Genomic DNA, 13,062 nt, shown 5'->3' on the forward strand with positions numbered 1-13,062 from the left:
GGGCAGCAAGGCCCCCTTAGGCACGGGGCCCCATTTGGGGGGGAAAAAAAAAGTCAGCCTAAAGCCAGCCCTGAGTGGAGACCTGGCAGCAGTCAGGCTGGGGAAACTGGCTCTCTTGTTAATTACATGACTTCAGTGGAGCCATGAAATTGACAAGAATGCCAGTCAATAGCTGAAGGAACAGTATCTACACTGTCACTCCATCACCCTAACTACACTGACAGAAACACTATGCCACTCATCGAGGCAGTTTTATTATGTTGCCATTGCAGGGGAGTTACACTGGCAGAAGGAACAAGTCAGCAAAACCTGATTTGTCAACAAAACTGTTCAATGCAGACAAGGCCATAGTGTTCCTGACAGCTGTGCTGCTGTCAAGGTCTGATTCCCACTTTGAACTTTAGCATCCAGAAAGTGGGGACCTGCATGTACCCCTCTAAACTTAATTCCTAGCTTAAATCTGATAATGCTGCCACCAACCAAAATAGTGTTTGGTATACTTTGTCCCCCTAAATCCTTCCCTGGGGAACCCTGAAAGAGACACTGATCCAAACTCCTTGGATCCTAAAACAGAGAGGAATTAACCTTTCCCTCCCCCTTCCCCCTCCCAGACTTTCCCTGGTGAGTTCAGACCCACTCCCTTGGGTCTTACACAAGAATTAAAAAAAAAAAAAAACAAAAAAAAAAACAGGTTCTTAAAAAGAAAAGCTTTTAATTAAAGAAAAAATAATTCTCTGTAAATCAAGATGGAAAAGTGTTTACAGGGTCTCAGCTTTACATAGACCAGAGGGACTCCCTCCCCCCTAGCCTAAATATAAGTTACAGCAAACAGAGTTAAAATATCCTTCCAGCAAAATACACATTTGCAAATCAAGAAAACAAATAAAGACTAATTTGCCTTCTATCTAGTACTTACTAGTTAGAACATGAGAGACTGTTTCAGAAAGATTGGAGAAACCTGGTTGCATGTCTGGCTCCTCTTAATCCCAAGAGAGAACAAAGAACAACCCAAAAAGCATAAAGACTTCCCTCCACCAAGATTTGAAAGTATCTTGTCCCCTGATTGGTCCTCTGGTCAGGTGTCAGCCAGGTTCACTGAGCTTGTTAACCCTTTACATGTTAAAGAGACATTAACCCTTAACTATCTGTTTAAGGCAACAGCCCTATCAACATGTTTAGGAAATAAGCCTGTGCAACTCTTATGTCCCCAATAGGAAGACACCTCATAGCTGCTGGCATCCTCCACCCCAACACTACTGGTGCCATCAGTGCTCCTGCTCTATGCACCCACCTGGGGACAGAGCTGTCCCCTTCATTGGGGGTTTTCACTGTAACATGAGCAAGGCAGGCTGGATGATGCCAGCTACAGAAGTCAGCACAGCTGCAGAATCCCTTCCCTCCTCCCCCTGTAAAGGGTGTTGAGCAGCCTACTTTTCTGACCAATCCAGATAAAGTGCAGGAGGTTGTTTAAAGTGATGTTTATACAGTGGCCTAGCAAACAAGCCAAGCCCTACTGAACCACCCCCCGGGCCAGGATTATGATGAATGCCTGGCCACTGAAGTTACACCAGGGATGAGTTTGGTGCATTAGTAGCTGTTCTCATTAGCAATAGCCTCCATGACACCTTGTAAAGTCTAGTGTAGCAATTCCAGCTGGAGGAGGCTTATCTGCACTAGTTTAAGCTTGCAACTTCAAAATAAAAAATGTTTAGTGGGGTACTGCGAGGTGCTAGTTGCCCTGACAGCGATACCCTGGTATACAGTGAGCCCCTCCCATCCCATAGCCATGCTAAAAATAGCATGGCTATCTCCCCTCAAGGAGAAATTTACATCTTTCTATCTTGGATAGGCATGCTGTTGGAGCAGTTCTCAGCACTCTGGCTGTTGTCACTGGTGACTCAGCCTTCAGCACTGGCCTGTTTGCAGAGGGAGTCCTGGCTGGAGAAGGGCTACAGGTGGCAGGTGTTAGATTCCAAGCAGCTCAGGACAGCACCTCCATTTCACACTGCCAACAACTCTACTCTGTTGCCAGGAGAGGCAAACTCTGCACTCAACCCCCCCACCCCACTGACTATTCTCATGAATTGAGACTGCAGTGCTTGTGAAGACCACCTCTTTGAGTTACCCCCACAGAATAGACAGCACCACTCACCCATTAAATCAGCACTGACCAGACTCAAGTCCATTTATGGGTTTATTTTATGACATGAGGTACAAGTCACATGACAGCACCAGCCATTGCACAGCTGTGGTTTTTGTAGATGAAGCAGATGATTAGAATCACAGAGGCCAAACCAATAGCAGCAGCCACCAAGCTCAGCCCAAGCACCAGCCCAGGAGTCTCTTCCATGCCTGTAGGAAAGATTTGTGGTTAGAATGGGAACTAGATGTTTTTCCAGCTTTAGTGGAGTCAATCATACATAAGCAAGCCAGTTATTTCCCTTCTTTTGTAGTCAGGCATTTGATTTTTTCCCCTTCTTAAGTGTAGTGCTTAGCACTTGACTTTCATCTTGAGTTCCAGTCAATTTTGAAATCTTATCCTGTCCTCTAGAATGGAAGCTGAGGGGAGTTTCAGGGTGTCACCCCCCCCCCCAAATCTAAATTGAGAATGAAAATATTGACTAATACTGGACCCAGGGACTGACCCCCTAAATACACCCTTGGTCTCACAGCAGACCACTGATAATAAATCTGAGTACCATCTATCAACCAGTTGTGAATCCAGTTATAGTAGTTTCATCTACATGCATTTTCTTAATTTGCTTGTGACACTCATTGGACCTGTCAAAGGGTTAAGAAGTGTATCCACTCCCAACATGTCTGCTTCCCCCACTTCTGACACCACTAGGCCAGTAGTTTCTTTTGACAGGATTTGTTCTTGATAGATTTGTGCTGCCTACTCCCTATAACCCTATTGTCTTCTAGGTGCTTACAAACTGATTGTTACCTGGAAAGGTATTGAATAAAGTGAGGTTGACTGGTCTGATTTCCCCAGGCGGTCTGTTCCCCTTTTTAAAGCTAGGTAATATGTTTGTACCTCTCTAGTCCTCTGGGACCTCACTCATCCTCTGTTCTCAGATGATCACTAACAGTTCAGATTGCTTCAGCTAGTTCTTAGGATAGATACAAGGCCCTGCCAACTGGAATACATCTAAGTATTCTTTATTCTGTTCAACTACTTCGACTTGTGTTCCTTCCACCTTGTTAATAGTTGTGTTGAGTATCTGGTCACTGTTAACCTTTTTCATGGTGACTGAAGCAAAATAAGCACTAGACACCTCAGCCTTCTTGATGTCATCCATTATTAGATCTCCCCACTAAGAAAAGGATAGGTCCTTCCCTTAGGTCTCACTCCTAGTGTATTTGCAGAATTGCTTATTGCCTTATGTCCCTTGGTAGGTGTAACTTGTTTTGTTAGTCTGATTTTGTCCTTGCCTGCTTGTGTTATTTTGTACTCCTTAGCATTTTTAATTCAGGTAAAGAGCTCTTGATAGAGCATCTTGGCCTTACTCTTTCCTTTAAATTGGGTTAGTTGTGCTTGTAAGATTTCTCCTTGAGAAATCACTAGCTCACCTGAATTAATTTCCCCCTTACATTTTCTTCCCTTGGGACCTTTCCCTATCTGTCTGTCAGTTAAAGTCCATTGTCTTGATTTTACAGCTCTTGTTTTAGGATTGCAAAAGATCATTGCATGATCACTTCCACCCCAATTGCCTTCCACCTTCTAATTTGTTACTGATCCTGACCAACAGAGAGGCATTTAGTCTGATGGCTCTACCCCATTTACTTCCTCTACTTTCCAAGACAGAATGTAGTGGGGACAACTCTAAGAACTTTTTGGAAGAGTTAGGTTTTGCTGTCTGGGTAGTCCAATACATCTTAGAAAAGTCCCCCATTACTACCAGGTCTTCTGTTTTGATATTTCTATGTCCTAGAAATGCCTCAGCCACTCCTTCCTGATGTAGGAGTCTACAATAGACTCCCCCTGTGATATGATCTTTAGGCAGTGACTTTAAACTGATCTGCCTCATCTCCTTCTGGATCTTAGGACACATGTACATCAAGACTAGGCAAGGTCTCCTTTTTCAATCCTGTCCTTCCTGAAGGAGCGATACCCATCTCTAGCTATGTTCCAGTCATGAGATTTATCCCATGAAGTCTGACAATTAAGTCATGGTTAAATTTAGGTACTTATGCTACCAATTCTATTTATGCCACATAATACACAAATCCAAGGAGTGACATCCAAGACATGGATCAGGATTAACAAGGTGGGAATCTATGACCCTATTGTAATTTTCCATGTTCCCTCCTAATTCTAGCCCTCTGTTAAGGTCACTGTATTGGTTATGTGGTGTCAACTTCCTGGAGTTTAGCAGGAAGTATCCATCTCCTACAGGTCACCCAGATTATAAATTGGTCTTGACCACTTTAATGCTTCAACCCAGCTGGGGGTGGAGTCAGGAGTGGAGGGTGGAGAACTCCCCTGGATTCTAACTAGGTCCTTTCCTATCCAACCCACTGGTCGGACAGGCCCATAGGTTTGTCCTGGCAAAGCTGTTTACTCAGTTTCCCTTGAAGAAGTGGTTGGAGGGAGTTTTCACTTTTTACAACAGGCCCAATGCCCTGAAGGTGCATAGACTATTGCTGTACAAGTTAAGTACCTGGTGATGCTGCCTTCCCTACTTCTGTTTGTTCTTCCACAAGATTTCTGGATCCCTGATAGGCATAAGTGATGAATAGAGGTCCTACCACAACATCAGCTTCAGTTTCCCTCACTGAGGAGTCACCTGTATTGAGGGAAGAGAAATATTACATCTGTGTAGCTTCTTTCATTCTCACAAAGCGGATAAAGACAACCCATGGACCTTCAGCTCAGCTAGCAGACCCCCTTTTTTATTGGGAAAAACCTAAGCACCACACATAGCCACCTCTTAACTCCAATTATATAGATCATACCATGCCTGGAGGTCACATCTCTCTGGAAGCGCCTCCTTGGCCATCTGTCCAGAGGTCTGACTCTTCTAGACTGTCCAGCCAGCCCACAGTTCCCAGTCTCACAGCACCTGCAGATGTCTCTGGTGCCTTCCACTGGAGACCAGCTGCAACAGAACAGGGACAATCTACAGGGAAGTGTTCCTCTCTAGGCTGCCCATCACTCCCCCAATGGGGTTCTAGTCTACTCACATGTTGCCTGCTTTGTTGAAGGAACAAGCCTTGTTCAAGGGATCTGGGGCTTGCTCAGCTGCAGTGACTTTCAGATGACAGGTCATGTAGATCTGGAGGGGAAGTGGGAAGAGGGGTTACGACCATCCCAGGGGACACTAACACCTGCTTAGCCTGGGGAAATTGACTTGGAGCAGAAATCTGGAGCTCACCAAATTCCTGGCTTCTCCTGCAAACCTAAACACATCCACCATGAACTGCAGTGTGTCCTGCCTGGGTCTGGGGGATATGAAGGCTGAAGTGGTGTCATCTGACTTCCCATCCACCAGGCATCTACACAGAAGAACCAAGGGTCAGTGAGAGTCCCTGATCAGTCTTGTTTTAAAGAAAAAATGGCTCCCAGTTCTTACCCATTGAAGTCAATGACAGAATAGTGGGGAGAGGAGTCCCTGTCTGGGGTCAGGGTGGCCACACAGCTGTCCACAAAAAGCCTCAGAGACACATGGTTCCCGGTGCTGACATCAGCTTGGATATGCATGACCTCCCCCAGCTGGAACCCATTGGAGAGTCTCTCAGCACTCCAGTCATCTGCAAGGCAAGCTCACAGTGAGCAGGACAGACAGGCAGGGTTGGGCTCCCTCTGAAGTCTCCTCCCACCTACCATTCATCAGGCGCAGGGAGAAAGCCAGCCTCTCCTCTGCAGACAGAGTGGAGCTGAAGGGAACCCAGGTTGGCTTGATGGCTTTACTGCTCACATTGTCCTTCCTGTGAGAGGAGCAGACCTCAGTCACTGAGCCAGATCCCACAACAGGGACTGAATGGGAGGGAGGGGACACTCACCTTGGATAGTGACACTCAATAGGAATCACAGCTGGATTGGTTCTCAGGATTACTGGGTTGCTGGCAGGGGTGGGCTTATAGTTCAGGCTTGTGCTGTAAACCAGGGAGTCTGGAGTCATCTGGGAAGAATCAGACACGGAAGAGTTAGCAGCATACAAACATTCAAAGCCACTAGGTTCAGCAAGACCTAGAGAGAGATTTCTTATTAATGGAAAGTCTTTCAACACATGTACAGCCATAGTTGTATGGTAATAGAAACATTGTTTTTAGAGATCAGTATTGATCTGGCCGGCATTCTATGTCATGATGTGTAGAACTAGGGTCTATGGTACCCATCTCTGGTCATTGCAGCATCTGCTTCTAGCACTCTTTCCTACAGGTAATTATCTTTTCTTGCAACTTCCAAAATGTGTTCATCTTCACTGTAGGAGAATCTAGCTCCCATTGGGCACTCATGCTGTCAATCATCTTTCTCTGGGCAAGGAGGATTAATCCAGCTGTCCTGGCCTATTGTTATAGGGACTCTCCCATAGCAAGTCACATATTGGGGAAATATTGGTTGGGAGAGTGGGGGGGAAGAGGTCCCTTCACAGAGGGAGAAGGTCCAATAGCTGGTTGCAACCATCTCTTATCATTACAAGCATGGAAAGCCCATCAATGTGGTGGTACCTCAAGATATGACCCAGAGACATAGGTTTCCTAGCCAGTAATACACTGGCCTATAGCCTCCTACAGCACTGGGCAAAGATGTGGCAGAAAGTTAAGTGGGATCCAGTTGCGCCTGTCCATGCCACCATGTACTTCTCTAAAGGTACAGCTAAAACTACAAATAAAAGCAGGGTTCTTAACTTGGGTGAGCTAATTTGGGTTCAAACAGAAGAGATGACCTGGCACATCTGATTTTAATTCAGTTTGCAGCTCAAATTCAACCCCAGGCTCCTCTACAAGCTTTAGCTGAGCTGCTAACACAGGTTAAAAAGCCAAGTTGCTGCATCTTCAGTGCTGTTTGACCCCCAAGACACCAATGCCAAGTAAGAACTTGTTTGAGTTTAGACACGCTAGATCAATCCCTCTACAGGGTCACTATTGTGAGGCAAGTGTTAGACAAGCGAATAGTCACATGTGCCAGGTTCCTGGTCTCCTACTCAGATCTATCTGGCCAGGCGCTGAGGAATCATTCACTTAGCCCTGTTCCTTATGGGACACCAGGGATTGCAACCTATCAGTGCCTTTGCTTAGGTTTTCTGGTGTCTCACAGAACCAGGCCTACTCCAGCCTAAGCAAAATTTACAGTGTATCCCCAGAGGGGAAGTCACATTGTGCTACCAAGCATTCCTCCACACCCTATTTTTGTGAACTGTGTTAAAAGCACAGCTCAGGATTGTTGAGAGACAAGTGACATTAGGGATTATCCATCATCCACAAGGGAGGACCAGAGTTAATCCCACCCTTCAGTGCCTTTAAGGCAACACTCCCTTTACTCCCCATTTATCCCACCTAACAAAGCACAGATAGGACGAAGTGTATGAGGCTCACCTTACTCACAGGTGCTCTAGCTTGTATGAAGCTGCCTTACCTGCAAGGTGCTACCACATTCATGGAGCCCAGCTTCAAAGGTCACTGTGTTCTCTGCAGCATTAAGGGATGTGTACTGGCAGGCAGCTGGGCCAAGGCTCAGATCGGCAGCTTTGATCAGTCTCCCTGTCCCAAATAGATCCCTATGCACAGTGATCACCAGCTGAGCTTCCTCACACTGCACTGTGACAGGCTGCAGCAGAGACACAGCCCTGAGCTGGGAAGAATCAACCTGAGCCCAGGGGTAGGGCTGGGCAAGAGAAGATACACGGGGTTGTCTCTGAGGGCTCTCAACCCTGAGGTTGGGTCTCCAGATAGCTGAGTCACTCCTAGAGAAATCCCAGGGATTGTAACAGATCACCCCACTGACAGCCCAGCACAGAACAGCAAAGCCCAGGCCACCTCCATACCCCATCCTGCCTGCTTGCCACAAACCCAGCATAGAATGAAACTCTAGCTCTGGGGCCCTTTATACTCTGCACCTAAAGCCAGCTCACAGTTGCCCCAAGTAATTAATGCCCTTTCCGAGACTTCAGGCAGCTGGAGCCCAATCACACCCACTGCCCATACCCTGGAGCAGGGAAGTGGGAGGAACAATGAGAATCAGTCCCACCTGTTGTTCAGTTCATCAGTTGTATTTTGAGAGATTCCTACCATGTTTTATTCAATTAAAGTTTAAAAGATTGTGATATGATGGAAGTGCCATCTGTACAGTCTGCTTTGGGAATGATGGATTTTAGGGGGCTTTTCATCATGGGGCAGTGATAGCTGCACCAGTGTTAAACTTGCAGCATGGGTTTTGTTTAAAGCTGAAATTTGCATCCTCTCTGAAATCCACATACACAGGCAGATCAGCTTCTGGGTCAATGGCTGGGGTGGAAATTGTGATGCAATGTTGAGTTCATTTGACCAAAGGCATCTTCTACAGAAACAGCTCTGCCAAAGGACCTGTTTCTAAATGTGAACATTCTTATCCTGAGAGTCATAGATTCCAAGGCCAGAAGAGACTACACACAAAATCTTATCTGATGTCCTGACCAGCACAGGACAGAGAACTTCCCCCAAATAATTCCTAGAGCTGATCTCTCAGAAAAACATCCAATCTGGGTTTTAAAATTGCCAATGATAGAGAATCTCACACACACACACCCCTGTAGTACGTTGATCCAATTGTTAATTACTCTCACTGTGAAAGATTTACAGCTTTTTTCCAGTCTGAATTTGTCTTGCTTTGACCTCCAGCCATTGGATGGTGTTAGATCTTTGTCTGCTGGATTGAAGAGCCAATTATTAAATATCTGTTCCCCAGGTAGATATTCATACACTGTAATCAAGTCACCCCTTCATCTTCTCTTTGTTAAGACAAATAAATGGAGCTCTTTGAGACTATTCCTATAAGACATGTTTTCTAATCTTTTACTCTTCTCGTGGCTCTTTTCTGAACCCTCTCCAAAGTATCAATATCCTCCTTGAACTGGATACAGGATTCCAGCAGCAGTCATACTAATGCCAAATATAGAGATAAAATGAAATCTCTGCTCCAGTTCGAGATTTCCCTGTTTATACATCTCAGGATCACATGTGGCTGCAGTGTCACACTGGGAGCTCACCCCCAAATCTTTTCCAGAGTCACAGCTGCCCAGAATAGAGTCCCCCATTCTGTAAGTATGACCAACACTCTTTGTTTCTAGATGTACATATTTACATTTAGACATATTAAAATGCATATTATTTGCTTGCACCCAGTTTACCAAGCCATCCATATTGCTCTGTATCAGTGGTCTGTCCTCTTCATTATTTACCACTTCCCCAATTTCTGTATTATCTGCAAAAGTTATCAGTGATGATTTCATGTTTTCCTCCAGCTCATTGATGAAAATATTAAATCACATAGGGCCATGAACCAATCCCTGCGGGACCGCACTGGAAACACGGCCGCTCAATGATGATTCCCCATTTACAGTTATATTTTGAGACCTATCAGTTACCCAGTTCTTAATTCATTGAATGTGTGACATGCTCATTTTAGATCGTTCTAGTTTTTTAATCAAAATGTTGTGGTACCAAGTCAAATATTTTACAGAAGTCCAAGTCTAGTATGTCAATACTGTTACCTTTCTCAACCAAACTTGCAATCTCATCAAAAAAGATATCACGTTAGTTTGACAGGATCAATTTTCGTAAGGCCATGTTGACTGGCATTAATTACATTACTCTCCTCTAATTCTTATTGAGTCCCGTATCAGCTGCTCCATTAGCTTGCCCAGAATTGCTGACAATCCTATAATTAGCCAGGTCACCCTATTTACCATTTATAAAAATTGACACATTAGTTTTATTCTAGTCTTCTGAACCTCCCAGTGCGCCAACACTTCCTGAAAATCAAAATTAACGGTACAGCGAACTTCTCAGCCTGAGCCCTTATGTGCACAGAGATAGGTACTGCTTGAGGGGAGGGAGGGTCCACCTGAAGCCGAGATCATTGGGATACCCCTGCAAAGGGCTATTGTCCAGCCCCAAAGTGCAAGTTCCTAAACTTGTCTCATCCATTCAACTTTATTGCTGGCCCTGGACAGCAGTCCAGGGCTTGCTGGGAGCTCTGCGTGCCAGGCCAGTCCATAGTTGAAGATAGACAGAAGGCCCTGTAGTGTGGGGAAGCTGCACTTGGCTGGAACCCAGAAGGACATAAATTCAAGAGTCCTCTTCTACTGCTGGCTGTTAATATTGATGTGTATCACTCAGCTCTGATAATTGACTGGAGCTTCCTATCCTACATTGGGGGGGACACATCTCTCATTCTCCCCCATTTTACAGATCAGGTAACTTTGAGGCTGCACAAGGCTCCTTCTGGGAGGGCTCAGAATAAAATCCAGGCCATTAATATGACAGACCTCAAGATCATCCATTGATCCATACTGGCATTTGAAATGCTCACCCCAAATGTCTATGGTTGGTTCTCTTGTCTGAAGCCTCAGCTCTAACCTCTAGAGAACACTTGCAGCCCAGATACAGGCACAGAAGCCAGGAAGCCTGCATCTGCTGCTGTCTAACAGCCCTAGTTACAGAGCAAGTTACCTCCTGGGTGAGGGACCATGGGATGGTTTTGAAGGGTCAGTGAGCAAATCCTTCTGCTGCGCTACATTGTGAGCTCCGTGGTTCCAAATGAAGGAATATCTCTTTGGCGGTCTCAGTGAAGGTTGCAGCTAAATTTCTCTTTGAAACCAAATGTTGCACTTTCTTCAAAATCAATCACACAAGAATTTTGCTAGGTGGCCATTCATTTTGGCCCTTTAGCTACGTGCCTCAGTTTCCCAGTGTGGAATGGAGATGATCATATTCCCCGTCAGCCACTGCAGCTTTGGGTAGATGAATTCAGGGGTCTTTGCGAAGAAGAGTGAAGAGATGTCAGGGGCTCGGAACTTTCTAGGTCAGGACAGTCATGTGGGGAACGTCGGTCTGTGTTAGAGGGTTGGAGTTGTGCCAGGGGCAGCGGTTAGCATGGGGACCTCACTGCTGCATAGTGTGCAGGAGGACTGGGAGAACAGAGGGACAAAGGGGCTGTTGGGAATGTGGCCAGGGGATCCCAGGGATGAAGGAGGGTCAGAGGCTTGTACAGATCAGGCACTGGCTTCAGATTCACCAGAGCAGGGTACAGGCCTGATTCTGCCACTCTTTTCTTCTGTGACCTTGCCCAAGTCATTCTGCCTCAGTTTCCACATGTGTGAAACAGAGATAATAGCTCCTCACTCCCGCAACACTGTCAGGGTATCTTCACTAATATTAGCAGTGTTCAGATAGTATAGTGATGGGGCTATGTAAGCACCTCGCTCGAGCCATCAGTGGCTGCTCTCAGCTGCCACCTCCAGTGTTAGACTCAAGGAGAATCTGGAGAGCCCTTCTAACCCTTGAGAAGCTAGGTAAGGGGCAGTCTTAAATAGAAACAATGAGGAAACTTATGGCACATTAGAGCAGGGGCGGGCAAACTTTTTGGCCTGAGGATTGCATCAGGTTTCCTAAATTGTATGGAGGGGGCTGTGGCCTGGCCCGCACCTCCTATTTGCCCCATCCAACCCCTCCCATTCCTTGACGGCCCCTCTGGGACCCCTGCCACATTCACACACCCCCGCTCCCTGTCCCCTGACTACCCCCAGACCTTCGCCGCCCCATCCAACACCTCCTCTCATTCCTGATGGCCCCCCTGGGACCCCTGCCCCATCCCCATCCACATCCAACCACCCCTTCTCCCTGTCCCCTGGAACCCTTGCCCCTGACTTCCCTGCCACCCCATCCAACCCCACCACCCTTCCTGATTGCCCCCCCCAGACCCCTGCCCCCATTCAACCCCCTGTTTTCCCCCGACCCCTATCCACATACCCCGAACTCCCCTGCCCCCTTACCGCGCTGCCTGGAGCACTGGTGGCGCTACAGCTGTGCCACCCAGCTGGAGCCAGGCCACGACCCCGACGCCACCACCAAGCAGCACAGAGCACCAGGTGAGGCCAGGTTCTGCAGCTGCTCTGCCCCAGGAGCTCACAGCCCCACCACCCAGAGCATTGCACTGGTGGTGGAGCGAGCAAGCTGAGGCTGCGGGGCCGGGGGCTAGCTTCCCGGGCCAGGAGCTCAGGGGCCAGGCAAGACAGTCCTGCAGGCCAGATGTGGCCCACAGGCTATAGTTTGCCCACCTCTGCCTTAGAGACTAACAATTGTATTTGAGCATAAGCTTTTGTGGGCTATAACCCACCTCATCAGATGCAAGTGGATTCTAGCCCACCAAAGCTTATGCCCAAATAAATTTGTTAGTCTCTAAGGTGCCACAAGGACTCCTCGTTGTTTTTGCTGCTATAGACTAACACAGCTCCCCCTCTGAAACCAGGCTTAAATAGTGAACACCTTGGCAGCTACCCTCAGGTCCAGGCCGAAGCAGTCAAAGGGTAGAGGTGTTAGTTTGAATTTAAGGACTCCAGGTGCTAGCAAATCCTCCAGTGCTCCTGATGAGCTGTACCAAGCAGGAGCAGCACCAGGGTTTCTGGCACCCTAGGCAGAATTCGGGGGGCAGCATTTTGTGCCCTCCCCACGGGGTGCACGGGAGCTTCCGGTTCTGTTCCGATCATGCTGCCGAAGAGGGACCCTCCGCCGAAATGCCACAGGTGATAGCGGCAGTCATTGAGCTGCTCAATTGCCTGCTGCTGTTTTCTGCGGCATGTCAGCAGAAGGTCCTTCTTTGGCGGCGCGACGGGAGCGGAACCGGAAGCTCCTGTGCGGAGAGCACAAAATGCCACCCCCTGAATCCTGGCACCCTAGGCGACCACCTAGGGTCACCTAATGGAAGCGCCGGCCCTGGTACCCAGAGTTGTTCATCTCCCCTTGTAAATATTAGCTTCTTCTGTTCAGTTTCAATTTAGTTACTTCAGCTCCCCCATCTCTTATGTCTTCATCTGTTAAGAAGGCCCGTGTCTGCAGTCTCCTCCCCATGTAGGAGCT

The 13,062-nt window shown here is 47.2% G+C and overlaps 1 protein-coding gene across 1 annotated transcript; it reads right to left on the minus strand.

Annotated features, from left to right (window-relative positions):
- Window positions 1-2,218: 2,218 nt before the first annotated feature.
- Window positions 2,219-7,996, minus strand: LOC115658993 (zona pellucida sperm-binding protein 3-like). Its single transcript, XM_030578643.1, has 9 exons — window positions 7,583-7,996; window positions 6,007-6,125; window positions 5,828-5,931; window positions 5,577-5,754; window positions 5,379-5,499; window positions 5,188-5,279; window positions 4,960-5,102; window positions 4,665-4,790; window positions 2,219-2,352 (listed from the first exon to the last, which is right to left on the minus strand). Exons 1-9 carry the CDS (start codon window positions 7,994-7,996, stop codon window positions 2,219-2,221), a joined length of 1,431 nt encoding a protein of 476 aa, XP_030434503.1.
- Window positions 7,997-13,062: the final 5,066 nt, after the last annotated feature.

The sequence above is a fragment of the Gopherus evgoodei genome, chromosome 10 (genome assembly GCF_007399415.2).
Source record: "Gopherus evgoodei ecotype Sinaloan lineage chromosome 10, rGopEvg1_v1.p, whole genome shotgun sequence".
Lineage (NCBI taxonomy): Eukaryota > Metazoa > Chordata > Testudines > Testudinidae > Gopherus > Gopherus evgoodei.